The sequence below is a fragment of the Carcharodon carcharias genome, chromosome 3 (genome assembly GCF_017639515.1).
Source record: "Carcharodon carcharias isolate sCarCar2 chromosome 3, sCarCar2.pri, whole genome shotgun sequence".
Taxonomy (NCBI): domain Eukaryota; kingdom Metazoa; phylum Chordata; class Chondrichthyes; order Lamniformes; family Lamnidae; genus Carcharodon; species Carcharodon carcharias.
In genome coordinates, this window is record NC_054469.1 from 203,721,571 (window position 1) to 203,748,073 (window position 26,503).

The following is a 26,503-nucleotide window of genomic DNA, read 5'->3' on the forward strand; positions in this document are numbered from 1 at the left end:
GGTGTGACTGACCAGTTCCCTAGACATGTACAGGCTTCAACGACACTGGTTCTCCGTCATCTGCAGGAATGAAAGGCAGAGTCTATAGACCCTGGGTATCGCTAAGCGCTGATCAACAATAGCTCACTGTGGATCTTCAGTGGCATGTGTGGGAGCCCCAGCCACCACTCCTTCCTGATGGTGCTGCTCCTCCCTCTGTGCAACCAGGCACCTCATTCACTCTCTCCTCCGTCATCTTCGCTCCCTGTACGCCACGAGGCATACAGTTAGTTCACCAGGCTCCATGATCCTGATGTACTCCTCCTGCAGAATGAAAGAGTGCATGGGTGTACTAAGAACCTGTTAAGTGTGAAGGCCCCTTAACGGATCCCAGAGAGTGCTGGCCACTGCTTGGATGGCCAGAGATTTAGCGCACTGCATGACTGTACAAAACACCACCCATCTCCACCCCACTCCACCCAACCGATTGGCAGCAGCTTTGTCCATTGCACTGCAAGCAGTGCTCTTAGCTCAGGCACAGGCATTCTCCTAACCTACGCTGTAAAGCTGAAATGTTAGCTTAAACCATCGGGGAGACTCAACCAAACTAGGATGCTAATGTTGCAAAGGGCTGTGAGCGCCTCCATCACTGACTGCGCCACAGCCAGCTTTAGCAAGGAGATTGTACAACGTGAGCAGTCATCCAACTGTTCTGCAGTCCACTAAAATGCTCATTAGTTTGCAGTCTGTGCTAAAGGGGTGAAAAGCTCTGGAGCACTCAGTGGCATTTTAATGCCTCTGCATTGCTTGAATGGGCAGAGAAGCTAGAAGCCCGATTCCAGACATATCAATGAGGCTGCGCCTGAACTGTCTCAGTTACAGACGAATGGTCACTGTATACAGGTTTGCCTAATGCATGACCGCTTCCCTCACCCACCCTACCACCCCACCCCGAATACTGTGCGCTACGTTCAACCTCAGAGCAGTCCTAACTCCCAACCCCCACCAAGTCACCTCAACCCCAGGGCTGCCCTTGCCCCCACTCCAAACGCATCTCAAGCTTGAAATCCAACAGGTGGCCCTGGTGAGCGCTGCACAGTGTTACTGTGTACTCGCCTCCGAGTTCCCCTCAAAGTGCAGATCGCCAAACGCACGTTGTTTATGTGCTGTTGGGAAACACGTCAGCGTGCTTTCCCGCCGACATGGGTGGCTGATCCAGCGGAGCGGGGCAGGGTGGGACAACTCCCACGGGCTGGCCTAATAATGATATGCAGATGTATTACAGTCAGGTTCCCAATGTCCGATGGCGGGAAATGCGGCCCCTCATAGGCGGGCTGAGCAGATGATCACAAACTGGTTTTATTACATCATGAAGCCGATCGCGCCATATTGTCCACTCACACCGCCAAACACGCCTGAAGCCAGTAGATACGGAAAATCCAGGCCATAGTTTAAGATGAAATTGGAAGGAATCTGGAACTAGTAGTGACCTTAACGCTTAAAGAGAACTTTACAAATGTACATCACCTATGGGGAGTCCTCACCTGCATATTAAGAAATGCTGTTTGTGTTGCCCGTGATTAATTTTAATGGATCTACAATAGTACACAACGCATATCTGCAATTTCAGAATGGGAGTGACTGAATCCTCCTGCTGGTAGCAGGTAAGTTTGAATTGGCATCAATGGTGGGAGGGTTGTGGGGAGGCATTTTAACTCCAAAAAGCGGTTGGTTTGGGATGGGTGGGAAATAAACATGTAAAAATCTCAAGCAGAACACAACCCACCTCAAAGATGCCCACTTCAGGCCATAACAGAGGCAGGATTAAGGGCCCAACCATGGGACTCCCAGAATCTACTCCCCGATTTCTCTAGATCCCTCAACATGATCTTCTCACCTTTTTCTTCAATCTTTCCCTGAGCCCACCTACAACTTCCATCCCCTCTGACTCCTAATCACATCAGGCACACCCATTAACATTCTCCTGATCTCTTCTCCCCCCTCCTATCCAGTCTCTTCATCCCTCCTCTCCGCTCCATGGCTGCAGCCGAGTGCTAAAGACCTACCTGTCCAACAGCTTTTGCAACCTCTCTATCTGGCTGGCTGCAGATGAAAAAGTAGCAATAATGTTACACTTTTAAATTTAGTGAGGTCTGAAGGAAACCCACTCTTGGAGCTTTCATGTCCACAAAATCACCCTTCCCCAACGCCCCAACCAGCCTCCACCAGCTTCCTCCCCATTAATATTGGTCCCAATATATATAATTGTAGTTGTTATATATTGTTGTGTTTTCTGTAAATACTTGTAACGCTAGGAACTAATGTGTTATGTGTAAATGTTCCAGGGGGTCACATTTCATTGTTACACTAGAAACTGAAGCGATGTGTACAGAATCAGTTCAATCTGGTTCTTCTTTTGAGCCAGACGGCATGGCAAAGTTAAATATAAAGAATTTCTGATCTTTACAGATTTAGTGTGATTATTAACAACATCTGGGAACCAAAAGACAGTTAGAGCACATAGCCAACAATAGAGCAGAAATAAACAAAACAAACTGAAAGTTGAATTCTATTGCTAAATCATAAATTGGAGGCAATACTTGATAGAGATATATAAGATATTCAAAAGGTATAAATTAGTTAAATCCAGAACACTGCTTCAAATTAGTTGAAGAGAGTAGGAGAAAGGGGAATATGCTAACACTACAGAAAGGTCAACTTAGGACTGATTTCAGGAAGAATTCTTCAGGCAAAAAGTAATAGATATTTAAATTAGTCTCCTGGATACAGTAGTGGTAGTAGAAGCTTTTCATATGTTCACTCAAGGGAGATGAGTTGCATGACTGTTGTTTGTCCTAGATGGATAAGCCAAAATAAGCCAAACTACTCCATGGTCTGTATTTATCTTGGACTTTAGGAATTATTATTAACTTTAAAAAAAGACTGTAAATGTTAAAAAGGAAAAATGTGCATATGCCTCACCAATCCTTTTCTAAATACATCTATGTAAAGGATATTTCAACTGAGTAATCTCGATCTCAGATGGCCACTCAAACATTTTTATTATTATTTTATTATTGAACTTTAGATAATTCTATAAATATTTTGGACAATAATTACACAAGAGTGAAATCATCAGTTATTCTTGAAACCTCATTAACCCATCCTGTATCGAAGATTTTTAAAATGTTTAAGAAATATTGACAATCTTGATACAAAGTACATTTGCATGTTACAGTCACAATGGCTGTCTAATTATAGAACTGTTTATAACTACAACTGATATTTGTGGTTGATTAAGTTTCAAGTCAAGTAATGTGATTTTCTTATAATATTAGGGTACTTCTGGCCATCTTGGTGATCCTGGTGATGCAGGCATGAATGGATATCCTGGAGAAAGGGTAAGACATGCTCCACAAAATATTGTGCTGAATGATAGCAGGATAGTTGCAACCGAACATCGAATTGGATGTGTATTATCTGCAATGAGAGTACTTGTTACTGTCACAAGGGTGATTCGTGATTGTTATTCTTCCTGTCAGAGGTTTTGTACTTTACTTCCATCAACTCAAGCACATATAAACAAAGTACTTTTAAAAGACTAATGGTATTTTAGTATTTAATTCATTTATGTGTGCTCTGCCAGAAGGCAGGCCCTTGGTTCATTGTCTTCTGATGCTTCACCCTGAGCTGTTTTCTTGACAGCTTTTGTCAGTGGCCTTCCACTGGCAATTGCTTTCCACACTCGGGCAGCTAGGTCAAGGAAGTAGGCCCCAAGTCTACCTCAGTCAGAGGAGGAATTGAACCCGCGCTGTTTGCATTATTCCAAACCATATGCTAGCCAACTGAGCTAACTGGCCCCCAGTTTTAGTATTTATTCCTAATAAATTCTTATTGCAAAATTAAATAGCATATTTTGAAGTTTTGATAGTAGCCTTAACCTCCCTTTGGTCTATTAAACCAATACAGTAAAGCCTCGCAACCACAGGGGTTACGTTCCCACTAAACCATGCAAACAGCAAAATTGTGAAAGAGGAACATGCTTTTGAATGGGTTCTCAGTTGGATAGATTCCAGCAATGCGAGGTCAGCAATGGTTTGGGCAGTTTCAATACTCTACAATAACCTGTGTTTCTCTTCAATGAAGCTGTTGGACCTAATGTGTATACTCCACATTTTTGCTTTTTGTTTCCAGTTTCCAACGCTGGCAGTTTAAAAATCATGGTCAATAAAAAATAGAATAACCCAGGGCTCAACAAGAGGTAGTATATATCCTGGGAAGTTCCTCTCTGCTCTCCCCGTCAGGTAACTGAAATCAGTCAAGGTGGTTACGTGAGCCAAGGATTATAAAGACATTTACATTACGGTTTATGTGATTTCTGACCTTGGCAGGAACTTGTCCAGTTCCCTCGGAAAGTATTTGGAGAGCCAGCACCTACCGCACAAGCCTGTATCATATTCCAGAGCCTCACTACTCCCTGAGAAAAGACAAATCAGCTAATATTTAGTCTATTTTCTCGTAGTAACTTAACCGATCCCACAGTTGAGCTGTGCTCAAAGGGTGTGCTTGAAAGGATGTACTTGTCAAAGAATCAGTGCAGAGATTCGGACATTTCAAACGGGAATAAGCAAACATTGTTCACACGATGGGCGATGCGATGTACAAAGTACAAAGTGTAGGCAAGTGAAGATACAAACAAGGACGTCGCAAAAGGAGGGACTTTGCCTAATTGGACAAATGTCGCTTTTTCTCAACTGCTGTACTTTTACATGTTGCACCCAGATTTTTCAGTTTCACCTCATTTTTAGACACTGTTTTTATTTCATTAGCACTCTTCAGTAACCAGCAAGGACTTTTTGAAGAAGAAGACACATGGGGTGTGAGATTTGGACCTGTGGGGCTGCCACAGATGCTGATTGCACTCCTGGGGGTGTGCGCTGCGCTGCCAGCTGCTCCCAGCTTGGCCTGAGCAATGCCTCATCAGTTGAGAAGGACACTCATGTGGGTGACCCCTGCTAGTATCAGAAGCAATTAAGTTTTGCAGCCATGACGTCACATGGCCCTACTGGCTGATGCGATGCTCATTTTGCAAATTTGGACCATGTAGACCCATTCAATAAATTTTGGAAGTCACTCCCAAAGACCAAGCTCTTAGCTGCAAGATGGGACCTGCACTAGCCTGACTTATAGGGCCAGGCACTTAACTGCAGATCAGATGATTTTGAAGTAAATCTGCTATTGCAAAGTATCTGAAAGTTCTTTGGAATGTTTTTGGATGTGTTGTGTTGAGTTCTTGGATTTGGTAGGGAGTGTTGTTGCATCCACACTGGGAGAGCAGGGAGGTAGGTGTTCACACGGGTACAAGGGCCAAGAGTTGCAGTACCTCTAGTCTGCAAGACAACAGAGAGATAGAGCTGAAAATGCGATGAGGGCATCCTCCATGGTCATTGGTAGTGACAGGAGTTTATCTGGCAGGCCAGTCAATGCACCCTGCACCTCAGAATGCATGCCCAACAGTGTTCTCCTCACTGATTCCCCTGTAGCAAAACTCATATACAACTTCACTCTCCGGTGAGCTGACATGCCAACCATCCATTATCATTAGCTTGGCTGCAGCCTACATGTACCTGGTGACCTACCTTATGCTAATCCCAACCCTATACTATCCTCAAAGCTATGTGTAGTGCCAGTATTTGAGCTGGTGTCTGCGAGTGTCAGATCAAGGAATGGATCCCCTTCATTAATGCTGTGCTGTAGTGCTCTTTCTTTCTCTCTCTCTCTCACTCCTCCTCCTGGAGCTGTTGTGGCTGGGCAGACTGCAATTCTTGGATGTCTGAAAGCAGAAAATCAGAAGAAGAAGAAGATTGGGGTGAAGGAAGGGGAGGTGGGGTGGAAAGCAAAATGTCTGTGGTGACACCATCTGCAATTGAGAAGGGCCATAAGGCAGGAACATGTCATCATCCTGAATGTTTCGGTCTATGCCGGATGCCATGGGCTCTGTCACAGTAAGCCCAAAAATGTGGGAACTGTGTCCTCTGTGGAACTCAGAAGGTACAGACATCATTGTCCCCCCACCGACTCTGCTCTTCTTCCTTCTATGTTGTGTCCTTCAAGAGGAGGGGAAGAATGTCAGTGATTGTGTTACACTGTGTTTTGGTGATGTATCTACCATAACCAAATAGCTAGAGGTATATGGGGGCAGCGAGAGGCGGGTGTACGGCTGGCAGCATTGGTAAGTGGGTGAGGGTGATGTGGGGTACCTTGATGTTAGGTGTGAGTCCTGAGTGTCACGGATTGGGTGAGTGATGTGTGTGTGGTCCACTGAGCAGTGTGAGAGTTCATGGAACGTTGGTAGGAAATGTCATGTGAAGATGCATTCACTGACCTTGACCACGCACTTCAGTCATTAGTCATGCTATTGCACTGCTGCAAGGCTCTTAGGTCCAGACATGAGGAATTGAGGGCCATCTGGCACCCTATGGGACCATGGTGTCCCTCCACCCGTCCACCTTCACCACTAATGCCCCCAATACTGTATGTGTGACCCTGGAGCCCTCTACCTACCCTGATGTTTCATTTTCCTTGTTTAGCATTCAGCAGAATCCCCTGTCTTTCAGTGGTCCTTTTCTTTAAGAAGGACCAACTATCTTTAAGAACAGAAGGCTGGCTTCTCCACATACCACTAGCAAATGCTTCTCAGCTCATTGCTGAGCCCAGAGGCAGCCAGCAATGTGGCAGATGTTTGGCCGTGCAGGGTAAATGAGGTGCCAGCACCAAATTTTCTTGCTGCCTAACTCCACAGGAACTGGCGTGGACAGGTTGCAAATTGAGATGACCATACCTGAATAATGCCTCAAGCCAATTTTTAGCCCATGTGGATGAAAGAATAGCTCGAGAAGAGAAATAAATTTTGTAAGTAAACTTGTTGGAGAACTTGAGTGAGGGAAGGACACTCCAGGATCACTATCAATTCTAATTTACATTTGTAGTTTGGATTTAGAAGCTTAGTGCAAATTGTGCAAATTTACAGGTGACATCATAGATATTAAAAGCTTGGAATAATTTAAGAAACAATGACATATACTTTACAGTAGTTAAATTATGTAAACTAGGTTTGTGGTCCCTGGGATACAGAAGGTTGAGGGATGATTTGATAGTTATTAGTTTTGAGAAGAGTTGGTAGTGTAAATAGATAGTGGGCAAGGTGAGAACAAGAGGATGTAACCTTAAATCAGAGACAGGCCACTTAGCAGAGAAGGTAGGAGATACTTCTTTACAGAAAGGGTTGAAGTTTAGAGTCCACTCCCATGTAAAGCAATAAATGCTAGTTCAGTTAATACTTTTATATCTGAGATCAATAGAATTTTGCTAGCCAACGCTGTTAAGAGAAATTGAGCCAAGGCAGGTGGATGGATTTAGGATACAGATCAGCCATGATCTCATTGAATGACAGAACTTGCTTGAGGTGCTGAATGACCCAATCCTGTTCCTGTGTCCCACTATCTTAAACCTTTCTTCGATGCTCCTTTTGAAAGAGTGTAGCATATAAGGGCTAATCTTTAGGAAGATAAATCTGTTTTTAAGTCTGCTTTCATAATGCTTCTTGTGGCTCTGTGTGTTTGCTGATTGAGTAATTGAGTCATACATCCTGGAAAGGAGTGAGAATTAATAAGTGATTTTCCTGATTTAGATGATCTCAGCTGAGGCAGCAGATGGGAGTGCAGCTTCTATGGCACTGCCTTGAAGAGTGGAAAACCTCCCCGACCTCTGCTTCTGCTTACAATGACCCTTACTGAACTGTGGACATTGGGTGACATTGAGACTGTTCTGTGATGGGCCTTTCTATCTTGGACTCTAGGGGTGGAATTTTACAACAGCAGGATTTTACTGCCCAGCCGAAGTCGCTGGAGTTTAGATTGGCTCGCTGCATTTTATGGCCCCATCCATGCTGCGACGGGGTTGTAAAATTCGGCCTAGGTATGGGACTTGGTTCTCAGATAGACTGTAGACATACTCTGGTACCTGCTTAACATTTGTTTCTTGGTACTATTTCTAAACAAGTTACAGAGTAGGCATACCTCTTAGGCATTAATCCAACTTCTCTCTTGAGAGTTTAACACATTACTGACTGATGTCAGTGGTACATCCTCATCTACATTATGTATTAGCATATCCCATCTGTTAACTCTTGTACTACACCTCCCCCATCCAAGTATGCTATCCATTTTTTAAATCAACAACATGAAACTATGGCCAGGATTTTCCAGTCCCGCCCACCATGGGACCAGAAATTACCACCGAAAGTCAGCAGACCTTTCGCTGGTCCATCAAAACTTCCGCAATGCGGCAGGACCAGAAAATTCCAGCCGATGTCTTTAGTCATTTCCATTACATTTCTGTAATTCCCCTTTTTTACAACAACTGATTTCAATCAACTCCAACTCCTTTTCTCCTGCCTCCAAGCCACAGTTCTGAGGGATTCAATCTCCTTCAGTATTCTTGGTCCTTAAGGAAAACGGCTTAGCGACATAAGGATTTTCCTCTGCATTTGTTAGGACATCATCATCTGCAGAATAGGACAACACTTTATCAGCAGAGCTGGAAAGCTGAGTGTAGGCTGTAGAATGATTGAACTGCAAGGACAATGAAGACTTACCAATGAAAAGCCAATCCAAAAGGGACAACACTTCATCAGCATAGCTGGAAAGTTGAGAGGAATGATCTTCGACTCCTGGGAAGGCTATCATAGCTGTGTCATCAATTGCTATATCAAAGACTGAAAAGGTATTGAAGATCTGAGATTTCAATTAACTTAGAAGACAAAGGGAAGAATTATTAATTTCCTGTAAGATTTTCAGGAAAAGAAGACGAGATGATTTCCCAATGATTTTTTGGGAGGACCGTCTACTTTCTGCAGAGAGTGGTGAGAGAGCCACATTTCTCTCTGTACGAGGTTGCTCCATTGATGAGAATATGGAGGCAAGGCATCCTCATCTTCTGTAGAGAGAAAAACTTCCTGTAGACAAGCAACTCTGAGACAAGATTTCTGTACAGAATTCTGCAGCTTCAGAAGTGCTAGAGATTTTGCTGCAGCTTCAGTGCTGACCTCCACATCTAAAGAGAAGACTTTAGGCTGGGACTGAAGTGTGGATGTCAATTGACTTTCAACCTGGGAAGGTACCAGCTATGGATTCTAACCTGGACTCAGGCAAGGCATCCTCTGTGGGACACTCTTCATGGATAACAGGAGATAAAGTAAGCAATACACCAGTAGTTTTAGTGGAACTAAGATCTGAATGCTGCTCAGCCATTAAAACCACAGCTGATTCTTTTAAAAAGACAATAGAGACTTCATAAGATACATCCATCAACTGGAAAGGTGAATCATTCTCTAGGACCTCATCCTCAAAGAAATTGCTCAGTACTGCAAAGGATTCTTCCTCATCACCCTCTAGGAAGAGCCAATTCAGGTTGACCAGATCTTCATAGGGATGATCACCATCTGTTGCAGTGCCTTATGTATCCTGCCCTACTTAATGAAGAACTGAAAGATTCATAATTTCCTTGTCTACCCTGGGTCTAGTGGATAGTATCTCTGTGAAAGAAAAGAATTTACGCTGACTGTATAAACTTCCTCAGCTTCTGAAGGCTGAATTTCCACTGCTTCTAAGTAAAACTTTAAAGGGGGAGATAGTGGTAATGTCACTGGCCTAGTAATCTAGAGGCCCAGGCTAATTCTCTGGGGGACATGGGTTCGAATCCCACCATGGCAAATGGTGTAATTTTAATTCAATAAGTAAACCTGGAGTTGAAAGCTAGTCTCAGTAATGGTGACCATGAAACCATCATTGATTATCATAAAAACCCATCTGGTTTGTTTAATGTCCTATAAATAAGGAAATCTGCTGCCTTTACCTGGTCTGGCCTAGATGTGATCCCAGACCCACAGGGGTGTGGTTGACTCTTTACCATCCTCTGAAATGACCAAGTAAACACTCAATTCAAGGGGATGGGCAACAAATGCTGGCCTTGCCAGTGACACCCACACCCCATGAAAAAATAAAGAAAATAAAACACTGTTGATGAAAGACAGTGAGTCATTCAAGTGATGAGCATCATCTAGTTTTTCTGAGATTCCTAGAAGTATGTCAACATCGCCACTCAATAAGGATGTGCATTGATCGTAAAGAATATAGAGTGAATCAAGGATCTGTTGCCCTTTGATTGGAAGGTTTATGCTGCCTGGACCTTGTAACTTGATGTCAGATGGACAAAGGGTCATCAGCTGAAGCCAGCCAAGGTCATCTGCTAAAATGTTAATAGAAGCCCAGTATCAATTTTTTAAAAAACTATCAAAGCCTTGAACTTGGACAGTAAGTGACCAGGGGTCTGGTTTGAGACTATCTACTTCTCCTGGGACATTTCTCAGAAGGAATGTGTTTCATAAATACATGCTGGTCTGCAACTTTAAGTAAAATTGCTGGATTTGCAGAAATGCTTGAAATGTCCAGTTTTGTCACACTGGAAGAACTCCATGCCCCTGCTGGACCTTCTTCACATCTGTCCTGAGTTTTTACGCCACAATGCAAGCATCTCAAAATGGTGCTGGAATGGTGTTTCCCGCCATTTCGGTTTGTTTGTTGGGCTTTTGTATGGAAGGAGCATCTGCCCATGGGCCCTACGGAGTGATGTGAAGCCCCAGAGCTGCCACAAATTATTGCCTGATTAAATGTTTAAAAGCTTGACCTGCCTCACATACTGGACTGCTTGATTCAAAGTAAGATCATCTTTGGTCTGCAGAAAGTCAGAGTTTTTCATTTCAGGCACCCACAACTATGTGACCATGGATTAGCTCGTCCTTTAGCACCATATATCCAGAGGAACTAGCTAGGTCAGTTAGGAATAATTCAGTCGATTCCCCCGGTCATTGCAAGCGCTGGTTAAAATGTGCTCATTCAATTGCTAAATTCTACTTCAGGCTAACATAGATGTCAAAAGCTTTAATAATGGAATCAAAATCTGCGGTGGACTCCTGTACTCCCTGCCTTAAGAGAACATGATCTGCTATTGGACCTATTGCATAAATAAAGGAGCTTTGGCTCTTTTTGTGAAGGTCTGACGCAGCTCAGTACTGGAAAAAATGGCATTTCTGTGACTCCCATTGCTAGCCTCTTTGCAGGCCTTGAGGCAGTCAAACAGGCAGGGCCAGGGCAGGGACTGCTAACTAGCTTTATCTCTCTCCAGTGTGCCACCACCGAGCGCCAAAATTTATTTGAGCTGCTTTCAAAGGTTTCTTCACTCTGTGGTTCCTTCAATAACACCAATGTTACTTTTACATGGATGTCTCCATCGCTGCCACCATGTTCTGAGATTGGGTCCTTTGATTTTGAACTCTAGACATGGGATTTGGTTCTTGGACTGTAGATACATCCTGGCGCCTGCCTAACACTTGATTATTTGTACTACCGTAGCTCTTAGGCATGATTCTAACCTCTCTCTTGAGAGTCTGACACATGACTAACTGATGTCAGTGGTACATCAACATCTACATCACATATTAGCATATCCCATCTGTTAACCCTTTATACTACAGAGACCAGATTCTGCTGTAATATATCTTATGATCAGTGAGCTTGTTTAAGAAAAGCTAGGTTCACAGCTGCTTGGAAAGACAATGGAAAGTGTCCATGGAAAAATATGCAGCAAAATGGCAATGCCTTCAGAGAAGGGGGGAGACAAGATTCTTTTCATTCTTTCCTGTGATTTAGGCATCACTGGCAGGGCTAGCATTTGCTGCCCTCCTTAATTGCCCTTTGAATTGAATGGTTTGCTGGGCCATTTCAGAGGGCAGTTTAAATTTAACCCCATTGTATTGGATCTGGAGTCACATGTCGGCCAGACCAGGTAAGGATGACAGATTTCTTTCCCTAAAGGACATTAGTGAACAAGATGAGTTTTTACAAAAGTCACTAATAGTTTCTTGGTCACTGTCACTGAGATTAGCTTTATATTCCAGTTTTTTATTTGTTCACAATTTAAATTCCACCAGCTGCTGTGGTGGGATTTGAACCCATGCTCCCTGAGCATTAGTCGGGGCCACTAGATTACTAGTCCAGTGACATTACCACAACCACTACACCTCCATCTCAAAATAAAAACTAACAAGAATGAAAAAATAAATGTATTCTTTTAACAAGATTTATCTTTCCTTTATTTCAGGGCCAGAAAGGACCACCAGGCTCTGCATTGGAAACGGTATGTAGCTTAAGCTCTACATATATGTGAACTCCCCTGATGTAGTCTAACTGTAGATTTTATCTAAAGTTTGTTTGCAAACTTTTCTCATTTTCATTGCAGTCTTGTGGCCTTGTAGCATATATACGCAGGAGCTGCCGTAAGTAACAGCCCTTTACATTTCTTCTCCGTGATTTTTATGCTGCAGTCTGAGTAAAGCTGGAAAACTTGAGAAATATATTCAAAGTTTGCATGGGAAAGTGAAACCAAAGGTTGTTCACATTTCTTTAGGTATTGATGAATATACTGATATCTTTAAATTTTACGACTAGGTTTCCTGATAGTTATTTCTATCCCTAGATAATTTTTAAATGGAAATATAGGAATGGCATTGGAGATTGTGATCAGACACTGTTCCCGCTCCTCAGTTTGAATCTAGGCTAAATTGATTTAAAAAAAATAGAGGCCTATAGCTGCTGGTTTTAAGGCGACTGTGCTTCAGTAAAATTTGAAAGTCAGTTTTTTAAATTCAATTCCTGATGGATATGGGTCGTCAGCACACACTATTCCTAACCTGGCAATAAATTGGCCATAGGAAGTACTTAGTGTGGGAATTGCAAAATATCACATGGTTGCTGTGGAGGTGCTGGATGCTGACACTGGGGATAGCGTTATGCCCTTGGCAGAGGTGTTCGGTTGGGGGCGGGCGGGGGTGATAGGGAAGCTGACCACCGCCTGTGACCGGCTCTGCTCCATGATTTCACGCTGGCGGGCCAATTAAGGCTCGCCCAGCGTGGAACACGAGCGGCAGCACTCAGCGCTGCCTGTGCGGGCGGGAGGGCAAGCGAGCCTTGAGTGATCTTCATGCATGCGCGCGAAAGAGTGCTTCAATATTCCTGAGGGCACGGAGCTGCCTCAGGGAGATGAAGCACTGTTTAAAAAAAAAAGGAAATAAAATTATCATAAAACATGCCCCCTCATGTGACTGTCACATGGGGCAGAATTTTCTTTTCAGCGAGTGGGGGCGAACCCTGCACACTGACACGTAAAATGATGTACGGTGACGTCGGGCATGCGTCCCAACATCACCGCGTGTTATTCCGATCTTAAGTTCGGCGGGCGCGGACCAGAGTCGGCTACCTGCCCGCCCGCTGAACTGTCAAAGGCCTGTTAAGGCCATTAATAAACTAACTATCCAAATTGACAGGGCTGCCTGTCCATCCTTAAGGTTGGTGGGCAGGCGATGAGTCCAAGCGGCCTTCACATTTTTCATAAAGCCTCATCCACGGGCGGGATGAGGTTTCACGAAGGGTTTATTAAATTAATAAATATTTTTTAAACATTTCATAAACATGTGACACTGTCACATGAGGAGATATGTGTAAATGATTTTTAACTTTCTTTATTTTGAAGTTTCAAATTGAGCTTAATCCCCCTTGAGGCAGCTCCGTGCACTCTTTTGAACGCATGCTGCCCCTCCCGACTCTCTCTCCTCCTCCCGCCCGCACAGGTAGTGCTGAACGCTACGGGGCTCGTGTCACGTTGGGTGGGCCTTAATTGGCCAGCCCACGTAAGATGGCGGCGCAGAGCCGATCGCAGGCAGGGTTGGTTCCACTCCCGCTCCCAAATGGCCTGCCTGATAGGCAGAAGATTCTGCCCATGAGCTGGGACATGTTTTTCATTCCAAAATAACATTTTTATTTGATGTTTATTTGCTTTAGAAACCTCATCCTGCCCGTGGAATTTAATTAGCTTCTTAATGGCCTTAATAGGATTTTCATGAGACTGAGCGATGACATCTAGACGTTCGCCCGCCATCATCGCGCCTCATTTTACATTCAGGCGTGTCGGGCGCACGTCTGCATGCTGAGCATAATATTCTGCTTTGGGAGCTGGATTTTCCTTTTTAATCACATCTGAAAAAGTTCAGGATAGTGGCAGAAAATAGGCAAAAGCAAGGCAATGATGCCCTCTACTAAGCTCTTACCACAAGCACAATATTCTCTCCCTCACCTCCACTAGGACAGGTACTCCTTCCCTGCCTGCTGGTGCTGTTCCCCAGTGAACCCCAGAGTAAGCCCTCAGCTGTGGGTATCCAAAATGGCAAGGGTCCTTACCACCAGTGGTAACATCCCTCACATTAATTTAAAAATATATCGACTTGTTTAATAAAGCTGATGAGTAACTAAGCTATGTAGAGCTGAAGGTTCAAGGTTTAATCCCTGGCTTGTGATGAGTTAGCTCCTATCAGCTGAGATTGCAGTAGGGTTGATGCTACAAATTAAAGCAGTTTGAGGTTTGCATTTAATTGTTTTATTTTACATTAGGAGGGCATGAAGGCAAAGCAGTCTGGCACCAATTTGTTTTAATTCTTTCACGGGCTGTGGGTATCACTGGCTGGCTCGCGTTTATTGCCCACCCCTAATTGCCCTTGAGAAGGTGGTATTGAGCTGCCTTCTTGAACCGCTGCAGTTAGTGTGGTGTAGGTACACCCACAGTGCTGTTAGGAAGGGAGTTACAGAATCCAGAGATAAAGAAGGAACAAGCCAGGATGGTATGTGGCTTGGATGGGAACTTGCAGGTGGTGGTGTTACCATGCATCTGCTGCCCCTGTCCTTTGGGTTGGTAGAGGTCATGAGTTTGGAAGGTGCTGTCAAAAAATATTCAAAAGAGAAGGAGACATTCAAGATTGCAAAAACTATCAAAGAACTCCTCCATAGCACTGAACCCCTTTCTAATCATGTTTGTCATTGATGTTCTAATTGAGCAAATGTGACAGGACAGGCCATGATCAATGATGCTTGTAGATGACTTTAAGCTTTGTGGTGCAATGATGATAACATGACTGAGTATCTGAAAAACTGGAGAAAAACACTGGAAGTCAGGATTATGAAGATCAGTAGACTCAAAGAATATATGGACTGTCAGTTTGAGCCTAGGGAAGAGGATCAGAGTGAAGATGTAAAGAGTATGGGTGAAGCCCTGGAGAAAGTGAGCAGTGTCAAGTACCTAGGGTCAGTGGTGGAAGAAAATGGAAGTATGGAAAGAGAAAGTAAGCAACAGATTAGCTCTGGTTGGAGTAACGGGAAGAAGTGACATCTTATTGATGGTGCATTATTTAAATGGAACCACCATCATCCATCATAATGGAGGGAATCTCATGGCTGGTAATGAAAATTGGTTAAGGTTCCACTCAACTGCATTTAGATGGCCTTCCCCCAGTATTTGTTTGCATTTTATGCAGCTGTCAGTTTATTGCACTTTTATTATGAGCAATAAGTCTCTTTCAGATATGAAAGAAAATTTTATGGATTTTTTTCCCCCTCTAATGCTCTTTTAACCTTCCATCTCCCAAAATGTTCATTTCCTGACACAACCTCAACTTTCATGAGAACTTCCAAGAATAATTAGGAATGCAGATAATGGAAGCACAAATAATTGGGAATCCCCTGTACTGTCAATTTACATTATGGCAATAATGCCCCTGATAGAAAATGCTAAAACATAAACATTTCAGTCTGACTTCATCTCTCTACTCCAAAAAAATCTTAGAACCAACGTTTATAGGCTGGAGGATTGTTATAAATTCATTGAAGCAACTTTATTGCAATAGTAAGGAAGACTTGATGACACTGAAGTCTTCTCCTGGTTGAAGCTACTTATGTAATACTATATGAATTAGGAACAGGAGGAGGCCATTCAGCCCTTCGAGCCTGCTTAGCCATTCAATAAAATCATGGCTGACCTGAATGTGGCCTCAACTCCACATACCCCTGGTTAAACTATATTTAAATAGTTTCAAAAGAGAGCTGAAGCTAGAAGAATTCTTCCCATCAGAGTAGTGACTATATGAAACTGATTTATATCAAAAGCTGTTAATAACGTGTCAGCAAATTCATTCAACATAGAGCTGGATAAATATTTGGTTGAGAATGAAATTTAAATTATAGAGATGCACAAGAACGAATCTGATCAAATTCCATGGAATACATTGTTTTGTATCCTGCTGTGTAGGTAACCCGTCAGAGGTGTGAATTTACCGTAATGGAATAGGTGGATATTCCTGACTTTTGATCAATTACTTTTGAAGTTCAAAGATGATTCCTAGAAATATTGAGCACTCTTCCCAGCAGAACAATAGACAAGGTTTCATTCTAAGCTTGTCTCCTTCTTAATTTGACCCTCAGAATTATAATGGATGTATTTATGTTCCAATCTACTACAGGAATTCTTTTTTGCTGTTCAGCAGACTTTGATCAAAAATATTAGTCTAAAACATTGAAACATTACAAATCTGCAAGTTTCAGGATTTTGAAACTGGAAACCAAACCAAACATCAGTCGACTAGAGGCTGCATTCAAGAAGCAAATGAAATTTGATTATCTGATATAAGCTTAGAAGTGATCTATATGGCAATATTTTGCAGATGGTTTTAATCCCATATGAGAGCATATGTATTTATATTTAATTTCTCCCTGGTAGCTTTAACACAGGATTTAACCCAGATTTTAATGGGTAATGTCTAGATTACAGCATTCTGTTGGGGAATTTAATAAAAGCATGTTAAGGACTTGTGGGGGAACAGAAGCAGTTGGAAAATATACCCCCATGGTCTTCATTCCATATTTTAATTAATTTAAATTAAATTAATTTAATAAATTGGAATTACAATCCTAATATTTGAAATTGGAGATAGTCACATCCTCTGGGACTTGGGCCTGGATTTTCACTACTGACGCCGGTAGCTCGAGTCAGGGAATTTCCTGGCTTGCCACACCGATGGTAGAAAGTGCCCCAAGTGGTGCAATTTTCACTCCAGGAGGGCAGGTATAGGCTTGGAGTCAGGCCCGCTGCCCCCGGAAGTAGATCGGAAGCGTAAGTACCAAGGCAGTCTGCTTAAAAGGCCCATCTCACAGAATCACAAAATTTTAACGGCACAGAAGGAGGCCATTTGGCCCCATCGTGTCTGCACCGGCTCTTCAAATGAGCATTATGACCTAGTGCCATTACCTAGCCTTTTCCCCCTACCCTTGCACATTGTTTCTATTCAAATAATCATCTAATGCCCTCTTGAATACCTCATTGAACCTGCCTCCATCCCACTTCCGGGCAGTGCATTTCAAACCCGAACCACTCATGTAAAAAAGTTTTTTTCTCGTGCCTCAGTTCTTTGCAACTTTGTCCCAGCTGTTTGGTTCCATTTTAAACTCCCTAGCCCTCACTCCTCACACCCCTTCACCCCTTCACCCACTCCTCATGCCATATCCATGCCCCCATGCCAATGCCATGCCAACCCATGCTCCTGACCCACCCCATGACCCCTTAAAGCCTCCCTGCCAATTCAATGCCAACTTATGCCCCCACCTACCCCACTCAATGGCTCCTCATGTCCTCCATGCCAACTCCTGGCCTTCTCAGGCCTATTCACCCCTATACAGCATGTACAGAACAAAGGTACCCTTTGGTAACAATGATATGTGTGAAACTGTTTATAGCGAAAAAGACCCATTCATAATTCTTTGGAAAAGACCCTCCTTCACATAATGTGAACATATGAACACACAAACATATCAGTTAGGAGCAGGAGTAGGCTACTCGGCCCCTCAAGCCTGCTCTGCCATTCAATGAGATCATGGCTGATCTGATTTTAACCTTATATTCCTGCCTACCCCCAATAACCTTTCACCCCCTTGCTTAAAAAGAATCTATTTACTTGTGCCTTAAAGATATTCAAGGACTTTGCTTCAGCTACCTTTTGAGAAAGAGAATTCCAAAGCCTCTCAACTCTCTGTGAGAAAAAATCTTGCCTCATCTCTGTCCTAAATGGATGACCTCTTATTTTGAAACATTAATTTCAAGTTCTAGATTGTCCCACAAGAGGAAATATCCTTTCCACATTCATCCTGTCAGGTGCCCTCATGAAACTAAAGGTTTCGATCAAGTCACCTCTTACTCTTCTAAACTCCAGTGAATAGAAACTTAGCCTGTCCAGCCTTTCCTCATAAAATAACCCACTCATTCCTGGCATTAATCTAGTAAACTTTCTCTGAACTGTTTCTAATGCATTTATATCCTTCCTTAAATAAGGAGACCAATACTGCACACAGTATCTAGATGTGGTCTCACCAATGCCCTGCACAACTGAAGCATAACCTCCCTATCCTTGTATTCAATTTTTTTTTATTCATTCAAGGGATGTGGGCTTTGCTGGCCAGGCCATCATTTATTGCCCATCCTTAATTGCCCTTGAGAAGGTGGTTGTGAGCTGCCTTGCAATAAACGATAACATTCTATTAGCTTTGCTAATTACTTGCTGCTTCCTTTTGTGAGTCTGGGTTCTCAACCAAATCTCATAAAAGAATTAACTCAGAGTGTTGCTTACACAGCTGCAGAGAAATGTTGGCTTTTCTTGATTGACATCTTTATGAGGTTATAATAAGTTATTTTTCATCAATTTATTTTGTCAATATTGCAATGGCTTGTGGGTGGTCTTTTTGTTAGCACGGAGGGTACAAGAGACATTGGGGGTGGGTGAGGAAGCATGAGTTGGTATGGGGAGGAATGGAGGGCATGGGTAAGATCTTTTGAACTTCACTTTCAAAAGTTTTTGAAATTCATACCAAGGCCCTTGACTCCTCTGAGTTCCATGAATCATGAGTCATGAAGGAGCTAGCCCACTGCATAAACATTATGAGGGGTAGACGATGCCTAGCCCCACAATGGAGCCAGCCAGATTGGGAGCGCAGGGTGTGGGCCCACTACTTGCACCCTTATCCCGTGACAGCAAAACTTGGGGATGCTGGGAGTGGGGATGGGAATCCCAGAATTAGGTCCCACCTGCCAGTTCTAAATGGCTCTGAGTCCTTCTGACTTTGTGGAAATCTAGGCCTTATTGTCCATTCAATTAATTGAAGTGATGAACAGCACAGATTATTCAGCGAGAAGAAATATTCAGTTTTCCGGTAGATTTGTATTTTTTGTGTTGTTTCCTTTGAAAACCTCCTTTGCCACCTAACCCCAGGCAAGGCACCAAGGCCAATCATTGTGTCTCCACCTCTCCAGTTGCAATCAGCTGAGCACAGATGGGGATTCAACCTCTGACACTCCTGGTCTTTCTGACACAGCTCTTCAATGCTTTAACCAGCAGAACTAATGAGGAAGCCTCCAGAACACCTAACTCGACCATATACTAAGGATTTAGTGAAAGGGAAGAGAAGAACTCAGTAAAACAAAAAAATTACAAGCAAGTGAAAAAGCTAGTGTACTTTGCTTTCTCTCCAAAGTGCATGCTTTCTAGCATATCTCCTTTAGTAAGGGTGCAATGCTAGGTCTTATGGACAGCTGTCATTCTTCTTCCATGATTGGTCAATGGGTAAAATCAAATTTGAAGGGGCAAATTGGTTCTTGATTTTTTTTAATCTAGAAACAAAATAACTTTGACCTTGTATCATGTTTTCTCAAATTTCTTGGTCAAGAACTGATGAAATACAAGCAAAGTAAGACAAAAATAATAGAATGGTAGGCAGCCTCAAGACTAAACTCAAATGATTTTCTGCTTGTACCACAGGATGGAATCATCCCAGATTTGCACTAAGTGCAATAGTGGGCGTCAAAATAGACGTTTTACCTGCCAGCTGCAATGACGGATTTTCACTCCATATCATCCCCTTCCCACCTCAAGCTATGCAGTCACGGGAAACATGCCTGATCACTGGCAGCCAGCTGGCTGGCTTCGATTTGTCTGCCACACCGCTTCCTCACTCCGGCCGGCATATTTAAACTGCAGCCGTGCACACACTTGTCAATTCTTGCAGCCCAGGACTGCTCCAGTGAAGGCATGACCCCAAAAGCCAAGAGTGCAGCCCCCCGATTCAGTGACGCATCCCTGGGATGCCTTTTGGACACCATGGAGGCCCACCACAATGTCCTCTACCTCCGCTCTTGCTGCAGGAGACCCACTGGTTTCATCACTCCAGCTTGGGATGCAGTGGCAGTGATGGTCAGTGCCAATGCTGCACACAAGAGGTCAGCCATCGAGTGCAGAAAAAAGATGAATTATCTCATCCCTGCTAGTAGGGTAAGTCAACCATCTCATCACTCTCAATTTACACACTCACAAGCCTATCACACATTCACTGGCAACTCACTCACTGCCAGCTCAAAGGATATCACCACTTACTCTCTCACACACACCCTCACATCTCCATCCAGTCTCATCTCTTCTGGAGATCACCTCCTCGTCCCATCCATGGCTCCACTCAGCACATACGCATGCCTGGCACCCTTCTCATTTGGCCTGGCATGTGCCTTGCTCACGTTCTCTCCATCTGTCTTTATGCAGGGTAAGATCATGCACAATCAATGGGAGAGGTCCTAGACCAGGGTGGAGCGTCAGACATCAAGGTCCATCCTCACTCCATTTGAGAGTCGCACATTGGTGCTGGCTGGAGAGAACGTAGACCATTTCTGTGACGATGGTGAGGTCGGCGGTATGCATAATGTGAGGATCCTACATCACATCATCCCTCTCTCAATGCTACTCTGAATCCACTGTTCTGTGCATAACTCAACTGCCAAGCACTAATAATCTCCATTTTCTCTCCTAGGCACAACTGCCTTGTTGCCTTCAGGTAACCTTGACCCTGAATCCAGCACCGAGAGCACCTCGGATGAGGAGCCTGAGGGCAGCACATTTGTAGATCTGTCATGGCGCTCACCCACACCCTCCAGCAGTGCAGTGACACACACACCTCAGCGGGACCTAGATGTAGAGCAGCCTGGGAATTATAATCTCGTGAACACAGCACATATTCTGTTCCTCAACAGGCAGAGGCAGAGACATCCTTGGTCGACAGCACTCAGACAACTGCTGGAGGCAAAGAATCTGCTGAGTCTAGGTCAGATGATGAGCCTCTGGATGCGACCCTCAATCAGTTGGGACTGCACAGATAGTCACGGGAACATCTGACGCACTCCTCAGATTGCAAGGGACGATGTAGGAGTCCGTCCACCTTCAGCCTGAGGTGATAGCCCCGGCATGCCAATGTACCGAGGTCAACAATGGCAGAACGGTGGCCACCATGGAGACCTTGGTCCAGGACATTTGCCCCGCACTGCTGCCTGGGCTGAACTCCATCACTGATACCTTGGTTGGCCTCCAACAGTGTCAACATGAGAGGGGTGGAAGGCAGCTTAGTCTCACTCCAGCTTCCCCTTCTCCTCAAGGAGTCAGCCAGGGGCTGTCAGGCACCCATAGGGAGAAGGACCAGGGCCATCCACCCAGGTGACTCTGGGAATGTCCGGCCGATTCAAATCCCCTCTTCCTGTAACCCCATCATCTCCAGCTCCATAGGCCGAAGAGATTGCAGCTGGCTCACAGCAGGTCTCCACCCTCCAAAATAATCACTGACAGTAACAGTCAGCAGGATGCATCCGATACAATTCACTGTAGATGTTGGGGGAGCACCAAAACTAGTGGCAGAGTTAGGAAGGTTAAGAAGATAACAGTTGCATCATGTGGGTATAGGTGTTAATCACTTGTAAATAATGTTCACTATTGTAAATAAACTCCCAAGAATGTCTCCTTGTCTATGGCTGCTTGTTATGATGCCCAGTGTTTGTGTATTTCAGATGTGAAAGCTTGGTTGCTGCACAAGACAAAGGCAAGTGTCTCAGTTCAGGGCCTCTTCCCTTCAGACCAAATTGTTGGTCTGGCCTCACAGTCCCTGGACACATTACTGATGCCTGCACCTCGATGGTGCTTGTCATTGCTGCCAGAATGTCATGGGCAGGCGTAACAGAGGTCTGTCATTTTCTCTCTGTGCTCTCAGCACCTTTAAGGTGGGGCTGGCCCCCATCTCTTCCGCATCTATGACCAGTGATGGTGTGTTCATGATGGGCTCAAGTGCTGAAGGCGGACAAAGGATTAAATACTTTTAAAGTTTCACAGCTGCGTCTCTATGATATGACCCTGATCACAGAGTGCAAGTGAGCTTCCCTCGTCCAGATAGGAGTCAGACACTCTCAGAGGCTATGTGAAGATCTATGGAATGTAAGGAGTATAGTTAATAAAATTGGGGAGTTACAGGTACAGATTGCCTTGGGGGATTATGATGCTGTGACAATAATGGAGACCTGGCTTAAGGAAGGGCAGATCTGGGTGTTAAATATTCCTGGTTACAAGGTGTTCAGAAAAGATATGAAAGGGAAAAAAGGAGGAGGAGCAGCATTTTTGATTAAGGAGAGTATTGCAGTACTGGAGAAAGGGGATGTGTCAGAGGATTCAAGGACGGAATCAATTTGGCTAAAGCTAAAGAATAAGAAGGGTGCAATTACATTGCTCAGTGTAATATAGAGCACCAGCTAGTGGGAAGGATATAGAGGAACAAACCTGAAAGGAAATTACAGAGAAGTGTAAGCATCAGAAAGTAGTTATAATGGGAGACTTCAATTACCCGTATATAGACTGGGATAGTGGTAGTTTAAGGAGCAGTGAGGGACAAGTGTTCCTAAATTGTGTCCTCTTAGGATGCCTAAACTACCACCATTAACGTGCATCCATGATTTTCTGATTGCCACTGCTGACAGGCAAGATCTCGAATAAACTACTGTATTGCATAATGTAACAGTTGCAGCAAGGAACAGTGGCAAAGTAGAAACAAAATTGGCTGAGAGATAGGAAACAGAGGGTGATGGTTAATGGGTATTTTTCAGGCTGGAAGAAGGTTTGGAGTGGAGTTCCCCAAGGGCCCCATTGGGACCCTTGCTTTTCCTGATATATATAATGATCTAGATCTTGGTGTGCAGGGGACAATTTCAAAGTTTGTGGATGACACAAAACTTGGGAGAATTATAAACTATGAAGAGGAGATTGTAGAACTTCAAAAGGACATTGACACTTGGTGGAATGGCAGATAGGTGGCAGATGAAGTTCAATGCAGATAAGTGAGGTGATACACTTTGATACAAAGAACATGGAGAGACAGTATAAAATAAAGGGTACTATTCTAAAGGGTGTGCAGGAGCAAAGAGACCTGGGTTTATATGTACATAAATCATTAAAGGTGGCAGGACAGGTAGAGGGAGCTGTTTCTAAAGCATACAGTATTCTAGGCCTCATTAATAGGGGCATAGAGTACAAGAGCAGGGAGGTTATAATGAACTTATATAAGACACTGGTTAGACCTCAGTTGGAGTATTGTGTACAGTTCTGGGCACCACACTATAAGAAGGATGTGAACGCATTGGAGTGAGTGCAGAGGAGGTTTACGAGAATGGTTCCAGGCATGAGACACTTCAGTTATGAGGAAAGATTGGAGAAGTTGGGGCTGTTTTCCTTAAGAGGGGAGAAGGCTAAGAGAAGACTTGATAGAAGTTTTCAAAATCATGAGGGGTCTGGACAGAGTAGATAGAAACTGTTCCTGCTCGTAAATGGATCAAGAACCAGAGGACACATTTTTAAAGTGTTTTGCAAAAGAAGCAAGTGCAAGGTGAGAAAAAACTTTTTCACACAGCGAGTAGTTAGGGTTTGGAATGCACTGCCTGGAAGTGTGGTGGAGACAGGTTCAACTGAGGCATTCAAGAGGGGATTGGATGGTTATCTAAATAGAAACAATGTGCAGGAGATTGGCACTAAGTTAAAATGCTCAGAGAGCCGTGCAGACATAATGGGCTGAATGGTCTCCTTCTACACTGTAACAAATCTGTGATCCTGAATGTCCTCCTGGAATCGAAAGACTTTTAGGGCCTCCACTGCATCTCCATGACAGGAATTTTATCACAAAGGGTGCACTGCCATAAGCCAGACTGGAGTCAGAAGTTTACAGATGCAATGTGAGGAGCTATGGTATCTCCTCACTGCCAGTCATCATCATCCTGCACAAATCTAGGAGCTAAAAGGGCAGTCCCAGTGTGCCTGCCTCGACTGGCCAGTGCAAGGGTCTCATCACTGTCATCGTTGCCTTTAAGGGCCTCTTCACCCTCATCCCCATTGACGTCCTCCTCATCGGAGTAGAACTCCAGCTTCTCCATCTCTTCCTCAGCCAGCTCCTCTCTCCATTGTCAAGGGCACAGCAGGTGACGATGATGCGTGACAGCCTCTGTGGGCAATATTGCAGGGTTCCACCAGACCGGTCCAGGCAGAAACTCATTTCCAGCATCCTGATGGTTTGCTTCACCAAGCTGCAAGTTCAAGCATGAGTCTCATTATACCTTTGCTGTGCTGCAGCCTGAGGCCGCGCAACGTTGTCATCAGCCATGGCCTCTGCGGGTAGCCCTTGTCCCTGAGGAGCAATCCCTGCAGCCTCTGTGGACCCTGGAAGATGTCAGGGATCTGTGATGGACTGAGAATGTAGGAGTCATGGAAACTCCCTGGAAACTGTGCGCAGACCTGCAGGATGCATTTGTGCTGGTCGCACACCAGCAGCACATTCAGAGAATGGAAGCCCTCATGGTTGACATAGTTGACAGAGATCTGAGCGCCACATGAGTGCAGTTGATGGAACCCTGCACCTGTGGAAACCTGAGATCTGGGAATAACCTATTGCTCTTGCATCCTGGCTTTCCTGGTCCCGGGCGAAATGCACAAAGTTGTGTGCCCTCGCGAAGATGGTATCCATGGCTTCATGGTTGCATTTGTGGGCAGAAACTTGTGATATCTCACAGAGGTCGCTTGTGGAGCCCTGAAAGGTGTCACTGGTGTAAAGATTGCCGGCTGCTGTCACTTTAACGGCCACAGGCAGTGAGAACCCTCCATGCCCCCATGGCACCAAACCCTGCAGCAGGTGGCAGATGTGACCGACTAGTTCTCTAAACGTGCGCTGTCTTCAGCGACACTGGTTCTCGGTCATCTGCAGGAATAAAGGTAGCATCTGTAGACTCTGGGTCTAGCTAGGTGCTGACTAGCGACTTTAGCTTTTCAATAGCGTGTGCAGGAGCCCCAGCCGCCCCTTCTTCCTGAGGGTGCTACTGCTCCCTCTGCGCAGCCAGCCACCTCCCTCGCTCTCTTCTCCGTCATCTCCACTCTCTGTACACCATGAGGCATACAGCTAGGTCACCAGGCTCATGCTCCTGATGTTGTACTCCTGCAGGATGAAAGAGAGAGACATGTGGGTTAGCTTGGGTGTTCTAAGAACCTGTCTTGGTTAAGTCTGAAGGTCCCTTAATGCATCCTGGAAAGTGCTGGCAACCACTTGGATGGCCAGAGTTTAGTGCGCTGCATGTCTGCCCAAAACGCACTCACCTCCGCCCTACTCCACCTGATTGAGTGGCTGCAGCTTCTTCCAACTGGACTGCATGCTGTGCTCTCAGCTCAACCCGTAGGCATTCTCCTAACCCACACTGTAAGGCTGCACTGTTAGCTTGAACCATGGGGGAGACTGGTCCAAACCAGAATGATGACATTGCAAGAGGCTGTGAGCGCCTCCACCAGTGACTGCTCCATGGCCAGCTTTAGCAAGGAGATTGTACAATTTGCCCAGTCATCCAACTGTTCCGCAGTCCACTAAAACACTCATTAGTTTACAATCTGTGCTCAAGGGGTGAAAAGTTCTGGAGCACTTGGTGTCACTTTCGTTCCTCTGCATTGCTTGTGTGGGCAGAGAAGCTAGAGGCCTGACCCCCCAATCATGTCAATGTGGCTGTGTCTGAACTATCTCAGCTGCAGAGGAATGGTCACTTTATACTGTGTAGCTGCTTCTCTCCCCCCACCACCCCGCATGTGCTGACCTCAAGTCTCCTCAACCACATTGCAGACCTTCCCAGCCCCCCACACACACACACAAGTTGCTTCACCCACGGGGCAACCCTTGTGCACCACCCCCCCCAACACCCCAAGCACCTCAAACTTGAAGTCCAGCAAGGAACTCTCGCAAGTGCTGAGCAACATTACTGTGCACTCACCTCTGAGTTCCCCTCAAAGTGTAGACTGCCATGTGTTGGCCTTTGCTGTTGTGAAACATGTCAGCGTGATGGGCGGGCGATCCAGCAGGGGTTGGGGGGGGAGGGGGTGGGATGATTCTGGTGGGCTGGCCTTCTAATGACATGCAGATATATTATGATGTGGTTCCCAAGGTCTGACAGCAGAAATGCGGCTCGTCATTGACAGGCAGAGTGGATGATTGCAAATTGGTTTCACGACATTGTGAAACCAATTTTTGGCCTTCTCGCCTTATTACCTGTTCACGCCGCTGAACATGCCCAACATCAGCAGGCACGGAAAATTCCGCCCGCTGGACCTCCAGTCAGTTTGTAAACAGAAGGTTTTCCCTCATGGTAGCCAAACTAAAAGTTT

The 26,503-nt window shown here is 44.6% G+C and overlaps 1 protein-coding gene across 1 annotated transcript in view; it reads left to right on the forward strand.

Annotated features, from left to right (window-relative positions):
- The window catches only part of LOC121276073 (collagen alpha-6(VI) chain-like), a 229,249-nt gene that overhangs the window by 178,631 nt on the left and 24,115 nt on the right, over positions 1-26,503 (forward strand). The window contains exons 32-34 of the mRNA XM_041184013.1: positions 3,318-3,380; positions 12,199-12,234; positions 12,337-12,373. Coding sequence (XP_041039947.1) covers positions 3,318-3,380; positions 12,199-12,234; positions 12,337-12,373 — 136 coding nt within the window. The remainder of the gene's footprint in view (positions 1-3,317; positions 3,381-12,198; positions 12,235-12,336; positions 12,374-26,503) is intronic.